At 40.0% G+C, this 27,688-nt stretch overlaps 1 protein-coding gene across 8 annotated transcripts in view; it reads right to left on the bottom strand.

The window, feature by feature from the left end:
- Positions 1 to 27,688, bottom strand: part of apba1a (amyloid beta (A4) precursor protein-binding, family A, member 1a) — a 60,066-nt gene that overhangs the window by 8,601 nt on the left and 23,777 nt on the right. For 5 of the 8 annotated variants that reach the window (XM_053674343.1, XM_053674342.1, XM_017452256.3 and 2 more), the window contains 5 exons: positions 14,361 to 15,830; positions 8,322 to 8,447; positions 4,866 to 4,905; positions 4,579 to 4,724; positions 600 to 632 (listed from right to left, as the gene is read on the bottom strand). In XM_053674343.1, coding sequence (XP_053530318.1) covers positions 600 to 632; positions 4,579 to 4,724; positions 4,866 to 4,905; positions 8,322 to 8,447; positions 14,361 to 15,761 — 1,746 coding nt within the window. In that variant the 5' untranslated portion in view covers positions 15,762 to 15,830. The remainder of the gene's footprint in view (positions 1 to 599; positions 633 to 4,578; positions 4,725 to 4,865; positions 4,906 to 8,321; positions 8,448 to 14,360; positions 15,831 to 27,688) is intronic. The other 3 variants (XM_053674346.1, XM_053674347.1, XM_017452257.3) reach the window with 2 other exon arrangements.

Below are 27,688 nucleotides of genomic sequence, written 5' to 3'. Positions count from 1 at the left end.
TTCAGTAGAAACTCTGCAGCGTTTTCATGGACGCCAGGCTGGTGTTAGTGCGGCAGTGGTTAGTGTCATCCTTCATTTAAACGGTTTGTTTAGTGTTTGTGAGACAGAAGAAATGGAAGGAATAACGGAGCCATCCACTACTGAACAAATACATGAGTGGAATACGAAACATCAGAGGGCCAGGGGCGAGAAAAAACAAAACAAAAAAACACCACCACAAACACAGCATGTCACCTTAGAAAGAAAAGAGCCCCAAAAAAGCTAAGAATGTAGCAGAAACCCACATTTTCTGCATCCAGCAATAAATAAATAAATAAATAAATAATAAGGCTCCCACTATCTTTACTCTAGCAAGTTTTGGATTCATGTCGGACATGAAATGAAAACAATGCGTGTACAAGAATCACAGACAAATATCTGACACAAAGGGTTACGACTTGTTGCTGGATTCAGAAATACAGCAAACAAGAGAATGGCAGGAACTGAAAGTGCACAAGCAAAAAAGAAAAGGAGGAAAAGATAGACGAGAGAGAGAGAGAGAGAGAGAGAGATGAGAGAGAGAGAACGCAAAACACCAAACGGATGATGATTTACTGCACCTTCTTCCTGTTTTTGGCTAATTTCTGGGCCGTCTGCTTGGCATGGAACAAACAGAGACAGGAACATGGTTAGAGTGGCACAGAGCCCAGATGACCGAAGCTATAATGCTGAATATGTGTGCGTGTGTGTGTGTGTGTGTGTGTGTGTGTGGCCACCTGTCACCTGCCATACACACAAACCACAAATTCCCTGTTTCAATAAAGCAGCACCTGATATCCCTCAGTAATAGAGGCACTAAAAAGTGTCTGCAACTACAGTGGACATTTCAAATAATATATGATAATCAAATCAAATGTCATTTCAAACATTTTGTACTGTACTTGCTCTTTTGCTGATACTCCTTTCGGACTTAATTCTCCTCTCACCACAAGGTGGCCTACTTGCCCTTTCCTCAAAATGTTTAGTTGCTCTTACATTACATTACATTACATTACAGCACACTATCAAAAAGTGCAGCTGCACAAAGCAGCATGAAATCTGCTGCGAAATTCGACCGAGAGTGAGCGACACTGTGTCATGAATGTTGCTTTTTATTTTATTTTATTTTTTTGTATTTAAAAAGATATCACATGAGGCGATTGAGCTATGAAAGAATGTCGCAGAACATGAATAATTAACGGATGGATGCAACTGCTCTCATACAGCCGTATATAAAAGAACAGGGCTGGGTTTCGAGGAGTTATGGCAGGAGACCAACATAATCCGACAGCAACGTTATAGCGGAGGATTCACTGTGCCATGATAAGAGGAACCAAAAATAATAATAATAATCAAATGCTGATAAATCCCTAAATCAAATTTTTTTATAGAAATGGGACATTTGTGTCACTAGTCAAAGGTACAGTAATGCTTAAGGGAATTGTCAGATACATAAATAACAAGTAACTTGGCCCACTTAGAAGTGTAACATCACGCACCACCTTGGTGGAGAAATAATTCAGCACAGTGTTCAGATGGGCTCCTTCAGCTGTGAGATCATCAGGGTGGGGTGCCATTTATTATTCATCACCACCTACTGTACTAAGCCAAGAAGGGTCACAGCTCTGTTAGGATGCTGCATTTTCAATGTGCCACTTCAGTTTGCAGTAAGCAGGAGGTCAAAATAACGCATTTGAATTATTACTATTTTTTTTACTAAAAGTGACATAATGTGAACAGGAATACTTATGGCACTCGGGTTAATATTTTCATTTTGATCTGAAAGAAAAGTTATAGTATAGTTATGTTAACACCTGACATAATTATGATGACTTCTCTTTTGGATTGTATATGATGATTATTTGGGGCTTTTTTTTTGTTGTTGTTGCTTAAAACAGACCTTGAGTTTAAAGTCCCCGTGAAATCAAAATGGAAGTTTTGTGACTTTTCGTATGAATAAGTATAATATGAATATGCCTTAAACTAAATGAAAGCTAAAAGCTACTGGCTATTTAAAAAGGGGAGGACCCACACGATTTGTCCCACCCTGACTTCCTGTTTCAGTGGAAATTAAGTCAACACATCAAATAATGCGATGCGTTTCAAGGCACTTTATATAAATTATCATTAACGTTATTATTAAAATGTTTCTTACATTGTTTTGTAAATAGAAATAGTTTTCCTTTTTTTCCTTTTCAAATAAGGTTGAATGCCCAGTTTGTACTCTTTTTTGTATTTTTTGGACTCAGTTTTCTAAAATTTAAAAACTGTAACATAAGAGTCTTAAACATTTATAAATAATTTTTTTTTAAAACTTTGACTTTGTAAATCTGACACAAAATGGTCATTTTAGTCAGGTGACATCAGGAGGATACCCCAGCCAACTTCCAACATTCCCAATTTTCAAAACATCTTTATATTTTTTTCATTACTATTTAACATAAATAATAACTGAGGAAAAGAGGAGCTACTGGGTATAAATCTTCAATACAAAATAAAAAAAATTGCATTGTTATTAAATCCGAGGAAACCATCTGTTTCAGGCAACCATCTACTGTTAAATAGCTAATGTAAAATATTTTTCATAAGGCAACATAAGTGAAATTTAGTAAATACTATAATGCTGCGTGACAGAGGCTGATGGACATTCAGTATCAGCCCAGTGTGTATTAACATTAGAACGGTCAATGTTCATGCTGTGACTTTTAGTTGGGTTTTTACTATAATTCCAATTCCTCTGTTTTTTTGTATATTAATCTGCCCTATAAATTCTGAGCATTTTTGTAGTGACTTTTTAATTTTTTTTTTACTTTCCCCTCACTCTATATAGCAATATCTGACACCCTGATTTATAACCTTGTCAACACTTTATAGTTCATTGGACTTCAAGTCACATTTGCATTATAAATTCTACTAAAACACAGATGCTCTGATGATGAACCTTGGAGAAGTAGGTGCCAGTTACTGCATTTTAAACGATGGACAAAAAATGCTAGGATGCCGATGGAAGAAAATGCTGAGTCATGTAGCTGACTGAAGGTGCTTTATGTTACAGAGGGATGAAAAGGGGGAAGGTGGCAAATGTCTGTAGGCCTTTGGGATGTACAACTTCATTACTATTCCACATAGATGTGTGAGGCTTAAAGACAAGCAGAATCACAAAAGGATTATAAAGATCTCATGGAAAATTATCATAAATTATTATTATTATTTTTTGTGATATTGAAAGGTAACTCATAATTTGTTCTTTAATATTTTCCCACCTTTTGATATTTTGTTTAAAAAAAAAAAATCACAAAAATACTCTGCTCTCATGGATATCAAACAATTGCAAACTCATTCATGTGAGAAAAAATATATTCACCTGGGTGACTAGTAACAGGAAATTGTTCAAGCATGACTTCTTGTTTTACAAGGGTATAAATGTGAGGTAACACATAGGCCAAATTCCCCTAGTCATTCATATCAATGGGTAAGACCAAGGAATATAGCTGTGATGTGCGGCAAAAGGTTGTTGAGCTTCACAAAATGGGAAGCGGCTATAAGAAAATAGCACAAGCTATTTTGTTTGAAAATGCCCATTTCCACCATCAGGGCAATAATTAAGAAGTTCCAGTCAACTGGGAATTTTATGAATCAATCTGAATTGGACGTGTGTCTGTATTGTCTCAACGCACTGTGAAGAGGACAGTTTGAGTGGCCAAAAAAATCTCCAAGGATCACAGCTGGAGAATTACAGAAGTTAGTTGCATCTTGGGATCAGAAAGTCTCCAAAACTACAATCTGAAGTCACCTACATCACCACAAGCTGTTTGGAAGGATTTCAAGAAAAAAGCCTCTACTCTCATCCAAAAACAATCTAGAGCATCTTCAGTTTGCCAGACACTACTGGAACTTCAAATGGGATCGGGTTCTATGGTCAGATGAATATCTGATTAATATCTACAGATATTAAATGAAAACGGGTGAAAAAGGGTGTGAATAATTGCTGCACACATATATTTAACATTTTTTATATATATATATATATATATATATATATATATATATATATATATATATATATATATATATATATATATTTTTTTTTTTTTTTACAAACCGGTGTTTATGTAATTTTTTGTGTTTATGTGAATTTTTTGAACAAAAGATCAAAAGGTTAAACAATAAAGACAATTCTTCACAGACTTCTTTGCTCATATTTATCAAGGGTGCCAATATATGTGGAGGACACTGTATAAATATTTCTCCTGATTATCTCACCAGCAAAAATTTGTAAGGTTTTCTATCCTCAAACACACGCTACATCATCAGCATTGTGAAATACTTAAGGCATCTCATTACGCAATATTTAGGGTATGACTTATTATATAGAAAAAGTCACAGTCCTTAATCGTCTCTCTTCATTTGTCCTCAAAGTGTCAAACTGAAATCTCTCTATTTCTGCTCCCTTTATCATTAGGATCTTGCTATGGTGTTTTGCAGAAATGAGACTAGAAAGAGTTAAAGTACACGCAAGTTCACTCAGATTTTGAGCAAGGAGACACGTTCTCTGCTCACCTTTATGCGACTGACGGCCTCCTGAGCCTGCATCATGCGGACGTTCTTTGAAGGTGTCTTGTCTGACAGCAGTTGCGTCGAGCCCAGATAGTTTGCGGCAAAAATGATGCCGTCGATAAGGTCCTCTGGGTCGCACGGGCCTGGAACTGAGACACGAGACAAGGAAGATTCCCCAGAGTGAGTCAAAATGGAGATCCACTGTACATACAGTGAGGAATGAAAATGTCATTATTAAACACGGTGGATGCGCTCATTTTATATCATTTTGTGTTTGAGTCCAAACTCACCTTCCACATATGTTGGGAATGAAGCGATGCTCCTCCTCGACTGCCATTTCAAGAACAAACAAAAAAACAACAGCAACTAAAAACCAGTATGCAAGAACAGTCACACAAATTGCTTTTAAACAATTAAAGGGATACTCCTGCATTCTGCGTTTGAATTTGAATCGTTATCCTCAGCAACTGGAGTTGAATTTTGACATGTTTCTCTGTACGCAGAAAAGAACAGAAAACTAAAGTCTAAGGGCAGTTCTTAAACTTAAAACAGATTGTTGTAGAACTTTATCAGGAACTCAATTTGTAAATTAAGCTCTAAATCTGCAGCATTCATCACCTTTAGAGATGAACTGCATGAGTCTTCGCCTGAATTTTGTAGAGATGCGACGAAATTTCGGCTGCCGAAGATGGCGAAAGAGAGAAAAGATCGAAAATATATGGCGCCACGGCCCGCCCCTCAGTCCTCGGCACTCAGATTTCACTCTCGATCTAGCTGAAGGTTATCGTCTCATTGCAACACTACAAGATAACCATTTAAAGAATATTACGCGCAGAACAAAAAAAACAGCGTGCATGGGAAATAATCCAGACGGAGCTGGAGGTGATGAATACGTCTGCTGAAGGATCGACGCGCAGCACAGAGCAACGCGTGCCAAAGAACCGGGTGCGTACTGTACAAGAGATGAGAAGAGGAACCGTCTCTCCTGCAAGAAAGCTAAGCAACTTTTGCTATTGCAGAGAAACCTGCCACGTTTGCTTAAATAGAAAGCAGTCCAGTTTGCCATGTGTATACAGTAGCAATTACATCTAAATTCATGTAGCCCTGCAAAACCTCGTTCTTGACTTGAAGCTACGTCTGTTGTTTACAGTTTGAGGTTGGTTTTAGTTCTAGTTTGCACAATAATCTTAGCATAGCATAATAGTTTTCTAGAACTTTACATTATTTGGATAAAAAAAAAATATCTGTTAAATTTGACAGCTACAGAACTGAAGGAAGAATAATATATTTAATATTGTTTTTGTTTTGGTGTGTTCATTTCAACAAAAGTATGACCATTTTATTGTTTTATAGTTTTTCAATTCAGATTCATTACATTCATGAAACAAATCAAAAAGTCTAATATTAATACAATTATACAAAAAAAAAAAAAATACTTTAACGTGGGTTTAAAAAAAAAATCATATTCGGAATTTTCGGTTTCAGCTCAGAATTTTCCTTTCGGTGCATCGCTATTGGAAAGTTGGATAAAACTACAGCACAGCTTTTGTAATTCTCATTTCTCATGTCTATCTCATTCTTTTATTAACGTCATTCTTTTATTAAAGTGGATTTTTTTTAAGCAGTCGAGTTGTGTGAAAACATTTATTTGTTTTCAAACTATTTTTGTTCTATTTTCAGTACAGGGAAACATGTTGGGGGGTTTTTTAAACCGCACTTTCTCCTTAATTTGGTTCTGGCCAGTTCCCAACCACCAGCCAGCTCTCCAACATCAGAAGACAGCGACCTACACGTGCATTCCCTGAGACATGTGAAGCCAGCCAACTGCATCTGCATCAACTGCTGCTCATACTGCATCACAGGGCAACGTAACACACTTAAAGGAAAATGTAATCTGCCGTCTAGCTCACACATGAGCTCACGTATGCCAACGATTGGCTAGTGTCGCTGTGATTGGCATGGAAGAGAGAGTATGCCATCCCTCCCACACAGAGACCATGGACAGTTTTGCCCCTTTGGACAACTGATCATCTTCCAATGACGGGGTGATAGTGAACAGTTTTCTATTGTGCCACTCAAGAGCCCATGTTGGAATTCTTGTCTGTGGTAAATGTACATATGTTACAGATGCAGTAGACAGAAGATACAGTGTCCTCCCCCAATATTGGCACCCTTGGTAAATATGAGCAAAGCGTTTGATCTTTTGTTTAAAAAAATTCACAAAAATACTTCTATCTCATGGTTATTAAACAATTGCAAACAAAAAATGTCTTTGTTAAATATAGATGTGCAACAATTATTTGCACCCTTTTAGTCAATACTACCTCCCTTTGCTGATAAGAGCTCAGATTCTTCTCCTATAACGCCTGATGAGGTTGGAGAATACATGGCAAGGGATCCGAGACCGTTCCCCCATACAGACGCTCTCCAAATCCACGCGGTGGACTCTCCTCTTCAGTTCACCCCACAGGTTTTCTATGGGTTTCAGGTCAGGGGACTGGGATGGTCATGGCAGGACCTTGATTTTCTGGTCACTAAACCATTTTTGTGTTGATTTTGATGTATATTTTGGATCACTGTCCTGCTGGAAGATCCAACCACAGCCCATTTTAAGCTTTCTGGCAGAGGCAGTCAGGTTTTCATTTAATATCTGTTGACATTAGATAGAGATTAGATTTTCTGCCAGGTCCTCTGGCAGAAAAACAGACCCAAAACATTAAAGAGCCACCACCATATTTAACCATGGGCATGAGGTACTTTTCCATATGTCTACCTCTCTGTGTGCGCCAAAACCACCTCTGGTGTTTATTGCCAACAAACTCTATTTTGGTTTCATCTGACCATAGAACCCGATCCCATTTGAAGTTCCAGTAGTATCTGGCAACCTGAACACACTTGAGTTTGTTTTTGGATGAGAGTAGAGACTTTTTTCTTGAAACCCTTCTAAACAACTTGTGCTGATGTAGGTGACTTCAGATTGTAGTTTTGGAGACTTTCTGACCCCAAGACACAACTAACTTCTACAATTCTCCAGCTGTGATCCTTGGAGATTTTTTGGCCACTCGAACTATCCTCCTCACAGTGCGCTGAGACAATACAGACACACCTCCAATTCCAGGTTGATTCATAACATTTCCAGTTGACTGGAACTTCTTAATTATTGCCCTGATGGTGAAATGGGCATTTTCAATGTGTGCTATTTTCTTATAGCCGCTTCCCATTTTGTGAAGCTCAACAACCTTTTGCCACACATCACAGCTATATTCCTTGGTCTTACCCATTGCAATGAATGACTAGGGGAATTTGGCCTGTGTGTTACCTCATATTTATACCCCTGTGAAACAGAAAGTCAACAATTTCCTCCTCCTAGTCACCCAAGTGTACTGAATTTTTTTTTATATCAATGGGAATATGAATTCATAGGGGTGCCAATAATTGTTGCACAAATATATCTAACAAAGATATATATTTTTGGATAAACCTGTGTTTGCACTTGTTTGATAGCCATGAAAGCAGAGTACTTTTGTGATTATTTTTTTTTTTAAACAAAAGGTTAAAAGGTTAACACAATAAAGACAAATTTTCAATGCCTTCTTTGCTCATATTTAACAAGGGTGCCAATATTAGTGGAGGCCACTGTATGTGGAAAATGCTGGAGTATTCCTTTAAATGATTACAATATTACACTTACTTCCCCCTCCCTGACACCCCACACACCCATCACACCATTATGTTGCTGAACTCACATGTTGGACTCCTACCTCTTTGCCAGCAGGAGACGGGGACTCAAAGTTTTCACTCCCCTCATGCTGCAGCAGGTTGCTGCTGGAAGACTCCGCCCCCTGTGGAGAGGTGGAGGCTGGGCCTGGAGACTTGAGAAGAAATGAAGATCATTCGTATTACTCATCATGATTAAACAGGACACATCATAAAACAAACGCTTATAAAGAGATCGGCAAGTAGCCATACGTATACTGTGAGTAAAAGAATCGGGGGGAAAAAAAACATTTTGTCATGAAAATGGATAACGTTATGAGATTATAGACTTAAATAAAAATACAGTGGGGTCCACAACTAACAAGAATACTGAAGCTGAGAACTATTGCACACACCGTCGGCTTTAATATCTCAGACTGTGATGGCGATGTATATTTTGTTTGCATGGTAACACTCGTATGCTCCTACACGGTTTTAATTATTCTCGTCTTTTAACAAACGATATTAATAGATCATGCTAACTAATTTGGATTAAACCTGAACGGCATGTCACTTCACTTCACTCATACTGATTGATAAATATAAGAATTGTATTCTCTGATTTTATAAACACTTCTACTGAATATAATGATGGCTATGATCCCACACAATTGTACTGAATATTAAATACAAACAGTGACAGGAGCATACTGTATTATTCAAACTAACGACCAAGTGAGTGGCAAATTACTGCAGTAGCATTCGGTATTAAAGATGGGTATAGTAGGAAGAAAAAAAAAAACACTAGCAGATAATAGTACTAATGGTACTAAATACACATACAAAACTCATGCTCTTCAAAGTTACACCCTAGTGACAAGCAATTGCACTTGAAATCCCCAATTTGGTGTGTTTTTCTTTAACTAAATAAAGGAAATAAAGAGTGTTTCAGCCATATACTGTACATCAGGCCAATAGCAGCAGCAGTAGCTACTGATACATATAACCTCACAGGTATAACACAGTCTCACATGGAGAAAACAAGAAACAGACAAAAGAAAATCACTCATTCCAGTATCAACAAGAAAGCAGATGAACAGCTAAACACCATGGATCATCTAACTCTATTTCTGGAGGATTTTAATGTGCTTACACTGACGCTGAGTAAGCTCTACTTAAGGCATCATGACAAATGAATCTAATGACACAGTAAAAGAAGAGAAAACAGATGCTTTCGGAACAATTCCCAAACATACATCATCAATTTGCTGGTTTGAAATACACCCCCCTCTGACCTCATCTTCATTGCTCTCATCCTCCTGGCACATCCAAAAGTTCTCCATCTTTGAAAGTTACAGCAAAAAGTCTGTAGTTTAAAAAAACAAAACAAAACTGCACAGAGAAAAATAGATAGTGACTGTCACAGTGGCTAATGCGAGTAAGTCTGGTGTAGCTCTGACATGGATCAGGATACGTTATGGCGTGGAATGAGAGAGCACTCGGCTCCTGTTACAACCCTACGCCAGACCCGTCCTGAAATGCTACACAATAAGCAAATCTACTGTAACTCTCTGGGTAACATGGTGGAGAGCTGATTAGACAGTCCAATTAGAGGTGGACGATGCGACAAAAAATATATACGTCAGATCATGTCTGGATATCACAGTATCAATACAGTGGGTATAAAAAGTCTACACACCCCTGTTAAAATGACAGGTTTTTGTGATGTGAAAAATGAAACCAAGATAAATCATGTCAGAACTTTTTCCAAAAAACTTACATTAACCTAGTTGCATAAGTATGCACATCCCTAAAGTAATACTTTGTTGAAGCACCTTCTGATTTTATTACACCACTCAGTCTTTTTGGGTAAGAGTCTATCAGCATGGCACATCTTGACTTGACAATATTTTCCCATTCTTTCTTACAAAAACATTTTAGACCCAACAAATTGTGAGGGCATCTCCTGTGCATAGACCCCTTCAGGTCACTCCACAGATTTGCAGTTGTATTCAGGTCATTCAAAAACATGCATCTTCTTTTGGTTAAGCCATTCCTTTGTTGATTTGAATGTATGCTTTGGGTCAGTGTCACGCTGAAAGGTGAAATTCCTTGTAATCTTCAGACACCTGAAAGTTTTGCACTAAAATCGACTGGTATTTGTAGCTATTAATGTTTATCAATATTAATGATTCTCTCTACCTTGATAAAAGGTCCAATCCTGGCTGAAGAAAAGCAGCACTAAAGCATGATGCTGCCACCACTATGCTTCACCAGGGGTACTGTGAACTTTTGATGATGTGCTTGTTTTTTTTTTGGTTTTTTTTGCACCAAACATACCTTTTGGAATTGGTCTCATCAGACCAAACACATTTTGACAAGGTTTGGGGCGATTTAGTTGAGCTTGGATCTTTTTTGTGAGAAAGGGCTTCCATCTAGCCTCCCTACCCCATAGCCCAGACATGTGAAGAATGCCAGAGATTGTTGTCACATGCAGAGAGTAATCAGTACTTGTCAGATATTCCTGCAGCTCCTTTAATGTTGCTGAAGATCTCTTGGCGGCCTCCCTGACAAGTTTGTATCTTGTTCTTTTACAAATTTTGGAGGGACGTCCTGTTCTTGGTGATGTCACTGTCAACATTTAACATTTTGGAAATTCTCTCATAACCCTTTCCTGATTGCTATCTTTCAACAAGTGAGATACTATGCATGCTTTGTAAGCTCTTTGCGGACCATGGCTTCAGCAGTTATTTGGGGTTAATCAGAATAATTTCATTGATGACAGCTGTAGGATATTTACTAAAACCATGAGATTGAATGCGACTGGTTCATCCTGAACACAGCCACATCCCCAGTTATAAAAGGGTGTACACTCTTATGCAACCAGGTTATTGTAACTTTATTTTTTCCTATTGTTAATAAGTACATTTAGGAGCTCTAAGTGCCTTGTGGTACCTACATCAGTAGTACGATTACCAGTGAAAGAGATATGTCATGTTTGAATGATTTCAAAGCCTGTTTCTCCATCACACGAGGAGTTAAATGATGACCATGAACACAGCACTCCACTGTGAGCTCTACCACATTTGAATACTAAAATCATAAAACAGACTCCCATTGTATCACGCCTGCTCCATAAATTCAAACCGTGGCATAAATAAGTGCTTTGCTCACCCAGAATCAGCACTTATGTGAGCTTATTATGGAAGAAAGCCTTTTTTTCCCTCCTCCGGTGTTTGTTACACGAGTCTCGCTGAATTATTTACACACATTTTCCTTCTGTGTAACTAGCACTAAATAAATTATATTGTAGGAGACAAAAATAAGAGGTGCGATGAACTCACATGGGTAAATGACATCACATAAAAGAATAAATGAAGTCGTGATCTAAATTCAGTGGATAGCTTGGTAAAGCCTCATGAACAACTTGAAACATTTTTCAAGTACTATATGGAGTTCTGTCACAGTAACTATGCTTACATACAGCTTAAGAATCAGTTAATTAAACTGACGTTAATGTATATAACTAAACCGGTATATATTAAACCAAGCACCAAACTGGTACACAGTATATTAAAACAAGCAGGGTTAGGGTTAGGGCAGATGTATGGCAGTTGCTCCACATAATCTAAGATTAATAATAATCTGATCATAATAAACTAAAAAGGGCTGATAACGGTGATGTTTTCTGTAAACACACTTATGGGCATAGTCTTGGATGTTGGTGCTTTGTAATGGTCATTACATTTCCCACTGTCGATAACATGACAAGTTGCATTGTTTCCTATTATGGTCATATGAGAGAAAAAAAAAGCAGCTTGTGTTGGAACAACTGTTTATAGCTGATCTAATATAAGTGATACCAAGAAGTCGCTTATCCTGTCGGCATTAAACATCACTTTTTTTTAATAAAAGATGTAATAGATAACCAAACGCCATGTTATAAGAAGAATAAAAAGTTCTGGGTCATGTCAATCTGTTCGGTCATTGATTATTTTACTATAACAGCATGCCCCATTGTGTGCGTTCTTTTTGACCATTAGGCTGGGCTTCCAAGTATTTTTGAATTTTGAATTTTGAATGACGGACACTTGAGGTGTGTTTTTACAAAGAAGTCATTTAAGACTTTGAGGAACAAGAGATGTGGCTTGAATTAATGATAAGATCTTGCTGAACTAATGCTAGCCATGTGTTTTCCTCCAAGAGGACACACAAGTTGTGGTAATGCTGCTCTTAAATATCTGGAAAAGTGCAACAACAACAAAAAAAAATCACTGTGGATTATGGGAATTTAAACAATTTAAACAGTAAGTGCCTTCAATAAATTCAAAAAGTAGGAAGGAGTTCATCTGGAATCTGCAGTCAGAATAAATTTAATGGGACTGAGTCTAGTGAGCTGGACTACATCGTGAAACACACCGAGTCTTTTCTCTGCTGGATCTATCGGTTATCGGCAAAAATGCACATCGATAGTTTTTCCCGGTTATGTCTGTTGCAGGAGTGGCTACTGTCATTATACAGTACGAGCGCGGCCTCTAGAGGCGAAATAAAAACCATCACTGACAAATTTTGTTGTGTTATTTGATGTGTTTTTGATTCATTTTGGAGGTCTCTATTTTTATTTGTTCTTTGGAGTGTTTGCAAAGTACAGTACATTTTCATGGTACAGTCATTACTGTTCACTTTTGTAATAAAGTTCAGCAATATTTTACTCTGAGCGTTATATTTTCATTCAATACCATTTTTAAAGATTATCAGTTGATTAATCGGTTATCAGCAGGTACAGTACTGCTCAACTTAGTTATCGGTATCAGTAAAATCCAATCGGTCGTCCTCTACTACAGATTACTTGAACGGTGTAATACTTTTGAAGTGTAGCGCATCAAAAAATATGCTTCATTTCTTATAAATATCGACCCTTTCTGAATCGCACAAAAAGCAATAATTGTGTGATGCTGAATAAGACTCAGACAAATGCAATACCTATGCCACTGTATACTACTGCTATACACACCAGAAGCTGCTGTTTGTTCAGTGCAACAAAGTGGTGGCTTTGTTCAGAACACAGAATGAGACATACTACCCTGAATACACAGCTGATGAATATTGTGTGTGTGGAGGGTGGGGGGGGGAGAGAAAGATATCAATTGTCTTAACTATGCAGGATGATATGTGATACCTTTTAGCAAGAAGCAGGCTGGGGAACAGTTAAATAGCATCTGCATATTAGGTCAATAATTCTACTGTATATAGTAAAATAATATTTATCAAATTAATTATTTATATTTGAGCTCAAAAGGTGAGAATAGTTGAGAGATGAAGAAGAGGAGAAGAAACAAGAACATGTGTGAGTACAGGGAAATCTCTCTCTGTTGAGGTAAAAGGTTGCTCATTTGAATGCACCAGTCATATGCTCCCATCACTGAATACAGATAAGTCCTGCTGGCTGAGACTGGTAAAGCCAGTGCAGTGTGTGCTTGAGCCTCCTTGTATTTTCCTCAGGCAGGAGATTTGTCCAGAGAGCAGCACTCACTGTGCAGAGACATGTTCGCACCACTGCACACCCAGCAGCAGGCACATGATAAATGGAAGACCAGGGAAAATACAACAAAAGAGTCTAGAAAGTCCCTGGTCTACAGTACTGTATGGAAGTAAGCAGCTGGTCAACTCCATATTAGTTTGAAAGGAAAAAACTGTAACTCTGACTGTGGCATATTCAATATCCAACAAATCCACTAGCTTGAAAGACAATTGGACCAATCACAGTGACAACACACATCTGCATTATTATCGTGGTGTGCAGTGATGCAAAATGGACGTGCTTCAATGAACAATGTTTCTTTCTCGGTTTGGTTTAAAAATAATTGTTTTAAATGATCGCTGATATGTATTGTTAACATTATTTTAACCTATTTAACAACATTTACAAACATGCAATACACTCATGAAGGTTCTACATCATACAGCATTAAAAAATTATTAATTGAGCTATGGCTACCCATAAACCCCCTCCCTGTGTCATGTTGCAAATACACTTCATTGAAGAAAGCAAAAAAAGCACCTTGATCATAATCATGCTGTTTACTCACATCTCCCCCTAGTGGTGGCTGCAGGTCCGACTCCATGCTGGGGCTCAAGTCTTGCCTCATCACCCAGATGGGCTCTTTGGGCTCGTCTGGTGTGTAGGGTGAACGCACCGTCCTGCTCTTCACCTCTTCGATGGCCTCCTTGATGTCCTTGATGGCCAGGGAGATGGCGTCCCTCTTCTGCCTACTGCTCCTGACTTGAGCTGACTCCTCAGAGGGGCTGCTCATGGAGGATCTGCCATCCTCTCCTTTCCCTCCCTCGTTCACTAGCTCCTGAAGCTTCCCCTCTTCTGCCTGTTTTTGATCTTTGTGTCTGTCTGTTCCCTGTTCTGCTGCAGGGTGCTCCAGGCTCTGTGAACCCAAACTCTCCTTCACTTCGTCCATGATATGCTCAACATCCTCATCCTGCTCACAGCTGTCGGTGCGTGGGTAGGGCGCGAATTCAGCTTCCTTCTCAGGACTGTCGGATTCACCGTCCGAGCGCTCGTCGTAGTGGTGGAGTCTGGAACCCACAGACTCCTGCTGCCCGTACGAATCACGCTCCAGGAGCCGGAGTCCAGCACAACGCTGCTGAGGCATGTCTCCTTCAGGGGCTTCTGGGATCTCCTCGTATACATGCTCCTGGACTCCATAGTCAGCGTAGGGCTCGGAATAGGGCTGATCTTCAGGCCGAGGCTGGGTGTAAACATAGTTGGAGTAACCGGGGTTGAGTGCCTCGGCATCATGTCTGGTTGGTCGCTCCATGTTTTGCAGGGGCTCGTGGGGAAGTGGAGGGGGTTGGGGAGGGTACTGGGGCTGCTGCTCAGATTCCGCGCTTTCTGCATATTCCTCCGCCTCAGGTCGTAGTGCCAAACCGTACATACCCTCATCATCAGGTTCAGCCTCCAGTGCCATGACAGCATCACCCTCGGCCTGGTCTGTGTGGTTATGGAATCCACTCTCCGTACTTGCAGAGCGTGCCAGGGCACTGTGGTCGTCCTCTTCTTCTTCCAGTCGCTGTTGCTCAGCTCTTTCTGCCTCTCTCTGTTGTCTTTCCCTCTCTCTCTGCCTCTGCCGTTGTTGTTGAGCTCTCAGCCGTGCCTCTGTGTCCCCTTGCCTGCGGTAGCGGCTCACTGCTGGCCGTGGGATCGGCCTCTGAGCTTGCTGCTGCTCCACGTCACCTTCTTCAGGCATCCTGCGGGAGGTGCGCGGTCGCCCGGTCCCTTCAGATCCCTCATGACGGCGTTGCCTCTGCGATCCAGACTGGGAGTGGTTGCTTTCACTGCCATTACCACTGTGGTGATGACGAGAGCGGCCCGAGTTTTCGTGTCGTCTGCGCTGGGAGGACGGCTGCTCTCGGCGGCCCAGGTCAGCTTCGGTTGCCTCAACAGGCTCATAGTCCAGCGGCGCCTCCTGATGGCTCATGGCTAGTACAAATGATGATCTACACTTACTGCATCATCTCCCCCAGGCCAGGTGCAGCACAGACAGGGCCTGCAAACACAGCAAGAGAGAACCAGGAGTCAGCCACTAAACTCGAACACCTCAGTCATACAAAAGAACCCCAAATGTAGTTAAATCAGCCAGGAAATATCTGGTGTTTTAAGTAAATACTCATTCAGTGATGTCACCTAGGCATGTCGATGTGGTTTAGGACACTGTATGAATTACTGTAATCTATAAATATTAAGAACACATATGATCATACCGTTTGTTTACATTTTGTGTACTGTATAGCTGAACACTAACATTATCCAGGGAGAAAAAAAATCACGGACAAACAGAAATGTATTTTTACTTTAGCAGACTGTGAAATCCACCCACACATGATGACAAAGTTCGATAGTTAGTCGTGCAGATTTTACTAGTGTCGCTTTATAACAAGTCCCCTAGGACCCACCTCCCAAAGTTTGAATGCGAAATCATACCGGAAAGCTTGGATCTACGTCGATTATATTTTCCACTTTGAACTGAAATAAACATTAAAAGTTGTGTACATTTTATTTTACTTAACCGTTCATTCATATACACATCGTAAATTAAAACGTGTGAAAATGATCCGAACTACAAAACGACACAAACACAATAAATGCATCGCTTTCCATTAAGGGATTTCACACATTTAGCTTAATAATCCATAAACTGTCAGGCAGTAATCTTTATTAGATTTAAAAAGAAAACGTTTTATTTAAGCTCCAATCATTACAATATTAAAAAGAGCTGAAATGACGGGAGACAGCACATCCACATGGATTAACAAAATCACATTTAATATATTGTTATGATGTCTGTCCCAATAAGAGAGACTTTCCACCATTTCAGGCAAATATAAGCTCTGACTCCAGTGACTACTTCAATTAATGTAGATGATGTATCTTCACTCAGCACAGGCCTTCATAATATTGCACACTGTCTCTCTATATTTAGATCATTATGCTTTATAAGGATACATTAGTACTTCTTCCAGCAGCCACATCCTCGCTTATAAGCCACATACGGAGCAAACAAATGCATGAGTCATATTTGCTAAATGTATTCTTCCAGTCACAAATATAGTGCTCGAATCAGTGATGTGTCATAATATCAACGTCGACGACAACAATCACAAGTGACTACAAATGAGGGACTCATAAAGCAGCATGGAGGATAAACATGGAGCTGAGCTGCAGAGAGTTTTAACACGAATTGACGGCAGCGCTTTATAAAGCGGCTTATCCTGTTTCAGTGTGTATATTAGATATATTGGGGGTAACTTCTACTCTTATTAGTCATATGAGGGAAAGAGAGTGAGAGAGGAAAAAATAGAAGAATCCACCTGGCTCACACATACACATTTGCAGTGAGCTCTGGTTGCCACGGTGATATGCTCTCCCATTGGGCCACTACTGACGAGTATATTCACACTGCAGAGATACATGGAACTGTGAAAAACTTCACACTCCCTCCACCTCATAGCAAAGACCTTCCTCTTTCCTCCCACGAGAAGTCCTCTTCATTCCAATATAACACCAAATAGAGACAACAGCGTGCGTGCGTGCGTGCGTGCGTGCGTGCGTGCGTGCGTGCGTGTTCGCGCGTGTGTGGGTGTGTGACATAGCGTCATCAGCTCGATAAGGCTAACCAAATGTTTTCCAAAAGGGATGATCCTCTGATTCGGATTATCCTCGATCTCAGGTGATCACCAAACAGATCTTTCTTGTGGCGTCAGAACGCTGCTACACAACATGCGCTCCGTTCAGCTTGCACCTGCTTTTTGCACCTTGCGGTCCTGGAACTGAATAATGGAAAATCTACATAATGAGCAGAGACGCAAATGTAGAAAAGGAAGCGTACTGTATTTGGTCATTTGAAACATGAAGCACTATTGATTCATTCACTGCTTCATTCACTTCTACCCTTTCTTCCAACCACAAACAGAAATTCCTCATGCTTTCAAGACTAACCCAACACCCCACATCCTATGCATGAAAGGAATTCTCATGTCTTTCAACCTAATCTCTAGCTAGCACATGTATGATTTTCACTGACAAGGACTTGATCACATTTCCCTGCACTGATTATAAAAGAAAAACAAAAAAGCAGTTTACTCCACACTCACTTATAATGTACAGCGGCACATGTTTGTTGTATACTTCCATGACTTTCTTCGGTTAAATGTAAATCAAGTATAAATTATGATGAACTAATTGCGTAAAATGTATCCGTTCAGAAATGCACTGTGTATCTGATGTTGCAAACAAATGGTCATGTAAACACGTACGTGACTCAGATTTCCCCTGAATCGCTCATAAATACCATAAAAGCTTAAAAAGCATGAGTCAGCAGAAATCTGTTATGTACTGCAGAGGTATTTAACTCAAATGTGTGAAGATCCAGTTTCGTAAAAAGGCCAAGGTAAAAAACTAACATGGCGACAGTTAACTTTAAAACTTTTTAAATGATTAGTTTATGGCTGTGAATAAGACAATTCGAAGTGGTTATGTTTGGTTTCTGTAGGGACACTGCACGTTACCACTTTCAACTTTTAACACCACAGACGTGGAACAGATATATTTTGAATTTGACGTAAGGGAGAATAAAAGCATAACTATTTGTCCATGCGTCATAAATGTTTTTTTTTTTGTCTTCGACTTTTTAACAAGCCGTGTCATCAGGTCTCTAATCAAAACAGAGACCCATCCAGCCATCTATTCTCCATACCCCTTATCCTACACAGGGAGCCTGGAGGCTATCCCAGGGAACTCGGGGTACAAGGCGGGGAACACCATGGACGGGGTGCAGACCCATCGCAGGGCTCAATCACACACACATTCACACACTGCGGACAATTTGGAAATGCTACAACGCACGTCTTCTGGACAGGGGGAGGAAACCGGAGTACCCGGAGGAAACGCCTGAAGCATAGGGAGAACGTGCAAACTCCATTCACACACGGCGGAGGCGTGGTTTCGTACCCCCAACCTTGGAGGATGTGAAGCAAATGTTTTCTAAACTAATATCTCTAACCCTGCAGCTAATCACTGATCTGATGAGCTGCCTTCAGCAAAATAATTTACATAAATGCACATGATTGGATAACCAGCAATAACAGATTTGCTACAGAAGCCGTGATAGTTCTTGTTTAGGAGACGCAAAAGTACAGGCAGTTTATTCCGTGAATGTTTATCGGCTCTGCTGCAGTACTTTTCAAGTACTCCGTTCAGCCTCTGAAATACTTTGCTGTTCTGCCAGTTAATGACCCCTGCTGTACTGTTGCATGTTTTCATAGCTGTACAAATCTACATAAGAATAAGACTTATGAGTGGTGTAACAATAAAAACATCCCCACTAATTGTCTCAATATTCCAGAGCCATCCACCGCCATTAAAAGAAAAGTAAATGAGGTCCTGGCTGGATCTCTGGCTGGGAAAGATGGCGTTCCTCTTTCCCGTTTCAATTCGAGCATACTAGCCAAATGTGTATAAGGAAGAGAGCAAATGCTGTTGAAGGTGATGGTGAAGCCGTAACCATTTACCTTGGCATAAATACTGATGAAGGTCAATAATAAAGGCAGAGCAAACATGGAAAAGCTGACAAGCAAAAAACACATTCTGCTGAAACCCTGAAGGACCTTCTTGAGCTCTCATCCCACCATCCCTCCCTTCCTTCCTCTCTCTCCTTCTCTCTGTGCCAGTCGGCCTTCCCTGTGAGTGCGAAGCAGGTTGGCATGTTAGATCAGTGCGTGTGTGTGTGTCCTTCCCCACCCTTCACTCACGCTGTCTCTCCATGAGCCCTCACACAAACAGTCATCTGTCAAGGACAAGGCTGCGCACCGAGCACTCTACTCTACACAAAGTGAACGAAGGATGGAGGACAACGTGACATGATTTGACTTATTGCAGTGGCATCTGCTTTTCACCAAACGTGCTGTGCATGAATCAATGTGTGTGTGCGTGTCTGTATCAGACATGAGATAGGGGAATGATGAAATAAATCCTGCTCCAATACAGGATGCAATACAAAATGAAGAGTGGTGACACTATGTAAGAAAACACTCTCCTAGCTAGCAGTAGCAGAGACAGGAGCTTTGTGGCTTTCAGTCTCCCAGCACCACCTTCTGGAAGGGTGTACTTACTAATGGTAACTTGACACATTTCCTTCCAGCTGCTGACATGACCCACAACTGAATTTCCTGTATCATTAAATCATTTTTCAAACCTAATCTCTACCTACTACATGTATGACAAAACCTTTGACATGGTTAGCCAGTGACGTTTGTCATAAATATTTGCTCGGAGGGTTACAATCTAATATTTAAATATAAGAGATCAACAATGAAACAATCAGCATTGAGCAACGTCTTGTATCACAAAATTATGTGGGTGGCTTAATGGTTATCACGTTTGCCTCGCACCTCCGGGGTATAGAAGGTTCGATTCCCACCTCTGCCCTGTGTGTGTGGAGTCTGCATGTTCCCCCGTGCTTCGGGGGTTTGTTCTGGGTACTCCGGATTCCTGACCTAGTCAAGGACATGCAGTGTAAGCTGACTGGCATTTCCAAATGATCCGTAGTGTGTGAAGTTGTGTGCGATTGTGTTGGCACCCCCCACAATTTGCTGAAAAAGTTAACACTGGTGATGATATAAAGGTGTCAGAACACTTGCTGTGTATGGAGCTGTGCAGCTGCAGAGTGCCCATGCTGACCCCGCTACTCTATGGGTGCGTAATTGTGGATCTTTCTAGAAATAACTGCTTGAAATGATCCACCAACAGAATTCAAATGGTTTTAAGCTTGAAATGAATACAAACATATCGATAAATAGGCTTAATACCGATATGTTTGTTTCATAGCATAATAATAAATACCTTATGCAACAGATTCAAGATATTTTGACTTGGAAAACATCATTTTGCTACCGTGGATGTGTGTCTCCTCTGAATAGGCATTAGTGTTTAGGTGAATGGTGAAGAGCGGAGAGCTTATTTCAAGAAGAGGGCTTAATTTACTTGCATCATTATGCGATTCAGGGTATGAGGGTTATTTACATAAAATGTTTTGCAGAATTTCCATAAAGAATCCAATTCCATAAATAAACAAGCACAGGATTCTTTTTCTGCAATCCAAATCCGACGACATCGCCACAGGGACGGAAAAACCACACTTCACAGATCAAAATAATTATTGTGAATAAATGTGAACAGGCGTTCAATTCTACATTCCTTTACACACACACACACACACACACACACACACACACACACACACACACACAGAGCTCCATCATCTCTGACAGCATGGAGAAACTGATAGCTCGTTACTCTAACAGGATTATCACTGGTGGCTTTAAAGCAATAACAACAGCTCATCTTCTAGTCGGCATGAAATAGCTTCTTAGCTGTGATTGTATTACGTATGCTGATGTATACGGAATCAAGGAAGTCAGAGTGACATCACGGTGAACAGCTTGACTGATTCACACTGCAGTAAAAAGCGTTCAGTCTTCACCACACCGCCAACCAAATCTGACTGTATCTTAATAAAGCTAGCTAAACAGATGTAGGAGAACAGCGAACACTGGAACACTGCACTGGTGTTTATAATATACTGTACTGTCTAGACCTATTTAAGTACCTAAATGGAGTAGTCCTGAAGGCCCAGCATACTTTTAACAGCTTGGTTAAGATTTCCGAACACAAACTAAACTAGGAGAATAAATGATGCGCTGAATTGGATTAAAGTGTTCAAAGAGGAAAATCACTGGAGGTTGTAGAGCTGCAGTTGAAACGACCTTTCTAAGGTTACGCTCACATTATAGGCGTAATGTGGAACAAATCCGATTATTCCAGATTTTTTTTTTTTATTGGCTGGTCTGAGTATTTTAAAAACGGATCTTTTTCCAAAGACTGATCTTTGCGGGGTGGTGGTGAATCAATGGTTAAGGATCTGGGTTACTGATCAGAACGTTGGGGTCTCCAGCCCCAGTACCACCAAACCGCCGCTCTTGGGCCCTTGAGCAAGGCCCTTAACCCGCTCTGTTCCAGGAGCACTGCATCATGGTTGACTTCGTGTTCTGACCCCAGCTTCCTAACAAGCGAAGAAAAGAGGTTCACCTAGCTGTAATGTACTGTATATGTGACAAATAAAGGATTCATCTTATAATCTTCAACTATCCAGTTTGGGTGAGCCTGTGATCAGCGTAGCCTCACGTTCCTGTTCACGATCTTGGCCGACAGAATTGGAAACTGATGCGGTATTCTGCTGTTCTAGCTCATCCGCCTCAACTTACAACGTATTGTGCAATCTCAGATGATTTTCTGCTCACCAAGGTTGTAAAAATTAGTTATTTTATTTACCGTAGCCTTCCTGTCAGCTTGAACCAGTCTAGCTGGTATTCTCTTTTATGGCACCTGCTTGTTTCCACAAATAGAACTGCGGCTCAGTGGATGTTTTTTGGTTTTCGCACCATTCTGTATAAACTCCAAAGATAGTTGTGTGTGAAAATCCAGGAGATTAGCAGTGTCTGAAATATTCAAACCAGCCAAGAAACAATCATACCACGGTGAAAGTCACAGAGATAACATTATTTCTCATTCTGATGTTTGATGTGAACATTAACTGAAGCTCTCGACCTGTATCTGCATGATTTTATGCACTGCACCGTGGCAACATGATTGGCTGAATGGATAATTGCACGAAGTATCCAATTATAAAAGCGGTGAGTGTATATGTCTCAACGTATACCAACATGTGCATGTGAATCATCAGAATGCTAAGGCCTAAATGAAGATGTACTAGTTAACTAGTAAATCTGCAGCACTACTTTCTTCAAGTCTGATTGCTCCCTCACTGCTCACACTGCCATCTGAAAAAAGTTGTATGATAATGTGTACTTAGCATGCCAGATTGCAGTAGATAATGCCCTACTGTCTGGTTGACCCATGTTATTGTTGCCTCACTGACAACCGACATGACAAATGGCCTGAGATTTAAATGTCACATGCTAACCTAAACATATTCATCAAAGTGTTCATTATTTTTTAAAGCGTAAAGTTTCGAAACCAGACAAAGATGGCTCTACATTGACATTCACTTTCATGTCGGTTTTCTTTTGTTTTTTTTAAATCCAGAAGCTTTTGTGTAATGAATATATCGAGTACGTTTGTGAGAACAAAATCCCCAAATATAGACCTGCTTAATTAGAAAACTACTGAAGTCGGTTAATTTAATAACAAAATGACTTTCATACACACAGTAGTTCAAATGAGAGGTCAAATAAATTTACATTTCATAACACATCAAAGATTTCCTTCAAGGCCAATCTATTACACCGAAGTATATCTCATTCTCTTCAACTGGCGTCTTGAGGACTTTAAAGAAAAGCTGTTAATCAAGATATATTAGCATGCTGTGACCAATATAACCGAGGCTGGTATGGATCTGTTGCCCAACATCCTCTCAGGGCCATGCACATCTGCCTTCGGTAATTCTAATTTAGTCTGTGATTTACCGTGACTGGATAAGCCAATAAAAACCGTCCAATGCTGAACTAATTACTATTGCCTGGATAATGAGGAACGCTGTGACAATTAGGCCTCAGGTCAAGGACGCTCAGTTCGAGGGTGTGCAGAATCTTTGCAGAATTTTAACCACCTGTTAACCAATTAGCTTTAGTACAAATACTCCAGCATTTCACAAAGTAATCTCCGTTCACTGCTTCTGCAGTGTATGATTACAACAGACAGAAAATTCCTTGCCATGAGAAAAGAATGGAAAACCTCTTCATCCTAAATTCACTCATAATGGAAGCCTAGTGACAGCTGTCAGGGAGTCAATCAACATTTACCTACAAGACTTTTTTTTTTTTGTAGTATAGATTCATGAATTCTTCAGTTAAACATATTTATCAATTAAACCTTAAATCAAAATCAGTACTTTAACGCCAGCTTAACCAATGGACCTTCCACGTTTACGAATGCAGTGTAAGTGTAAGTAGTGGCATTTCAAAACCTCTGGTGAGATAGTGACAAATTGCAGCAAATACAGCTCACAATCACTGCAGGGGATTCACGTTTCCCAGTGTTCTTGTGAGAAAGAAATGGCTTTGTGCTATTCACTGAGATGAGCTTGAGCGTTTTAAAAAGGCACGTACGGCTGTGTCCAGTGTTTCAAAGAATCTGGACGTAAACACGGAGCTACACCCTCTTAATCTGAACAGATCCAACATTTGTTGTCTGGCAAAATGCTATTGAGAAAGTCAGAAAAGCCAGCAGTGTGTGTGACCACTTTATAATATAATGTTATAGTTCAACCATTAAGAACGCCTTTAACAACAACAACAACAACAACAACAACAACAACAAAAAAATGTATTGAAATCATTCTCATGGCTGGACTGGGAAGCCGTCTCAAAGTTGCAATGAACTTTAACAGGAAACGTGGCAAGCGCACACACAGACACACACGACACTGTTGCCAAATTTATTAACAAATTTGAAAAGACTGGAAGTGTTTTGGACCAACTGAGAAGTGGATGTCCAAGAACATCCGCTGACGAAAGCAGAACCGACTTGGTGCTGGCAAACATACTGTATGTTTGGAGACTTTTGGGACACCCTGTAGATGGCATGCCTTCGGCGTAAATCATGCATTTCAGTTCCTAAACAATGTTTAAATTGTCAACCAGAATGCTACTATTCATTACAGGATATGATGACACACTGCGAGAAAGGAAAGCTATTTTCTAGGCAACATCAGACAGATGTGGTGGAAAAACCCTGGACTAATCCTTTATTGTAGCATATACACTACAAGTTTTACAAAAAACAGGCAGTTTAAATGCTTTTTAAATGCTCATTATGGCCTTTCTTAAACATCCACGCATATTTAGAGTTCATGTCGATACAGAATAAGAATTCCTGTTTTCTATAGAAAACAAAACTAAATTGAGAGATTCATTTCCTACATCATGATTTTTCTGAGATTTGGAGATTTAGTAATTATTAAAATTTTGGGAAAAGCAGTGCCCCAGCCTCTTAAAGCCAAAAGATTCAACACCTGGTAGCCAATTTATTTTTCCTTGAAACGTTCTCAGCATTTAAAAAAAAAAATTAACAACAATTTTGTTGCTTATCTCAGTTCAGCCAATTTAAAACACAAAACAGTACTTAATTTAAAGAACCCGTTCCTCGGGTATTTGCCTACTCGCACTAATTTAATTTGGAGCTTATGTTGAATCAGGTACAGAAATAACTGAATATGAGCTCAGCAGTAGGTATCGCAGCTTGGCTGTGTAAGTTATGTTCCATTTAATTTTGACTTTAAGACAAATACACTGGCAGGATGTGCTGCAACCACAGTGAGATTTATTGCAGTTACGTCTTTTGCCAGCAGTTACGACGAACACTACGGGTCTCAGCACATCCAGTTCTCCATTAAACTGATACCAGCTCAAGGCAACCTGACAAAAATACCATACACTGGAGTAGAAAGAATACATCAGATACTAATATATTTTTTTCTGTGGCTGGCCAAAGAGTTTCCAAAGTAAATATATGGAATTTACAGGGCAGTATTTCAGTAACTGGATGGTGAGCCATTTATTTGTCATTTGAGCTTTATATAGCAGCACAGGGGGTTTGACATATAACACTCAATAAAAGGGAAGCATGCAGAACATTTGAAACATTCAGTATACATCCCCAGTTCTGAAAAAGTTGGGACAGTATGGAAAATGGTAATGAAAACAAAGAGGAGTGATTTGTAAATGTACTTTGACTTGTATTTAAACAAAAAAAACGTATAAAAATGAGGTGTTTGATGTTTCACTTAATCAACAGCATGGATTTATTTATTTATTTAAATTGATGCATGCAACACGTTCCAAAACAAGTTGGGACAGGGCCAGTTTAGGATTAATAGCGATGTCAAAAGTTGAAATAAGAAGGTGATGTGAAACAGGTGAGACAATCATATAATCGTAGTATATAAGGAGCCTTCAAAAAAGCCTAGTACTTCAAGAGCAAGGATGGGACGAGGCTCGGCAATCTGCCAACAGATGCGTCAGCAAATAATCCAACACTTTGAGAACAACATTCCCCAAAGACAAATCGGTAGAATTTTGGGCATTTCACCTTCTACACTGCACAATATAGTTAACAAGATTCAAGGAATCGGGTCAAATCTTAGTGAGTAAATGACAAGGCCGAAAACCCCTTCTGAACGCTTGTGATCTCCGATCCCTCAGACGTCACTGTCTTAAAAACCATCATGAGTCTGTAATGGATATCCTGACATGAGCTCGGGAATTCTTTGGTAAACCCTTGTCAGTCAACACCATTCGCCGCTGCATCCACAGAGGCAAATTAAGGCTTTACAATGCAAAGCAAAAGCCGTACATCAACACTGTCCAGAAGCGCCGCCAAGTTCTCTGGGCTCGGTCTCATCTGAGATGGACAGTAGCACAGTGGAATCGTGTTTTGTGGTCCGATGAGATAAAACAGCTGTCGTGTTCTCTGCAAGTTAGCGCCTTGCATGGCAGTTCTGCTACCACTTGTGTGTGAGTGTGTGTGTGAATGGGTGAATGAGACACAGTGTAAAGCGCTTTGGATAAAAGCGCTATATAAATGCAGACCATTTACCATTTAACGTGCACATCTGTAAGGGCACCATTAATGCAGAAAGATATGTACACATTTTGCCATCCAGAGCAGATCAACGCCAAATCACATTCTGCCTGGATTACAAGCGCATGGTTGCGTGAGCAGAGAATGCGGGTGCTAGCATGGCCTGCCTGCAGTCCTGACCTGTCTCCTATTGAGAATGTGTAGCGCATTATGAAGCACAAAATAAGGCAACGAAGGCCACGTACAGTTGCACAGCTGAAGAAATGCATAATGGATGAATGGGGGAAATTCCGCTTGCGAAACTTAACCAACTGGTGTCTTCACTCAGCGCCCAAACACTTAACAAGTGTTATTAAAAGAAAAGGTGATGCTACACAGTGGTAAACAGTCGAACGTCCCAACTTTTTTGGAGTGTGTTGCCGTCATCGGATTTGAAATGGGTGTATATTATCAAAAATAAATTCAATTTACAAAGTCAAGAATCAAAAAATTTGTTAATAACGTGTTTTTCAGTAAAGAGGCCCCTTGCTGCGTATGAACATCTATTTTCCTCTCGTGGTTGCAGTTTACCGGGAACGCAAGCTTTTTGTGTGCTCAAAATATGTTCTTGCACGTGCAGAAATTTGACACAAAATTTCATACCGTTTCATACCGTACGCGTACGTACAATAAACATTAACTGCACAACATAAGAAAAAATCGTCTTAGCTAAGACAAAATATTCCACAAAGCTGGCATGTCGGTGTCCTCCTACTCTTCCCTGTGTCCCTTAACTATCCATGAGCGCACAAATGGCTCTGGATTGGACTTTGTACGCGGTGGACCCACGATGTTCAGAAACATCGGAGACGAGATGGTGGGGATGAGAAGGGAAGCAAGCTGCGCGCTACAAATGAGATTTTGGAGAAACGCCACTCGCGCTCCACTCGAGATCGGTGTGGTATGCACAGTAGCCATCAACTACTTCAGTCCTTCTGGAACTTTTTCTATTTGAGTCCCTGTACTCCCTAAAAGCCCAAATGACTGTCCATGGGCTGTTAACTTTATTTAATTCTAGACTTTCAAATCCATGTGCAGGTTGACAACGATTAACCATCTAAACACAATCAGGCTAGCGTTATCACGGCTATTCGTGGGAACGGTCGCCAAACTGCTTCATCAGTGACCTGCTGCCGCTCGCTCTCTTGGCCTTTTTAGTATTTTGTTTGTATTCTTAAAAAATGGTAATGATAACAGCTTCCTTTTCGCCAT

The sequence above is a fragment of the Ictalurus punctatus genome, chromosome 22 (genome assembly GCF_001660625.3).
Source record: "Ictalurus punctatus breed USDA103 chromosome 22, Coco_2.0, whole genome shotgun sequence".
NCBI classification, from domain to species: domain Eukaryota; kingdom Metazoa; phylum Chordata; class Actinopteri; order Siluriformes; family Ictaluridae; genus Ictalurus; species Ictalurus punctatus.
The sequence above is the reverse complement of the archived record's forward strand: the minus strand, read 5'-3'. Positions and strand labels throughout refer to the sequence as shown.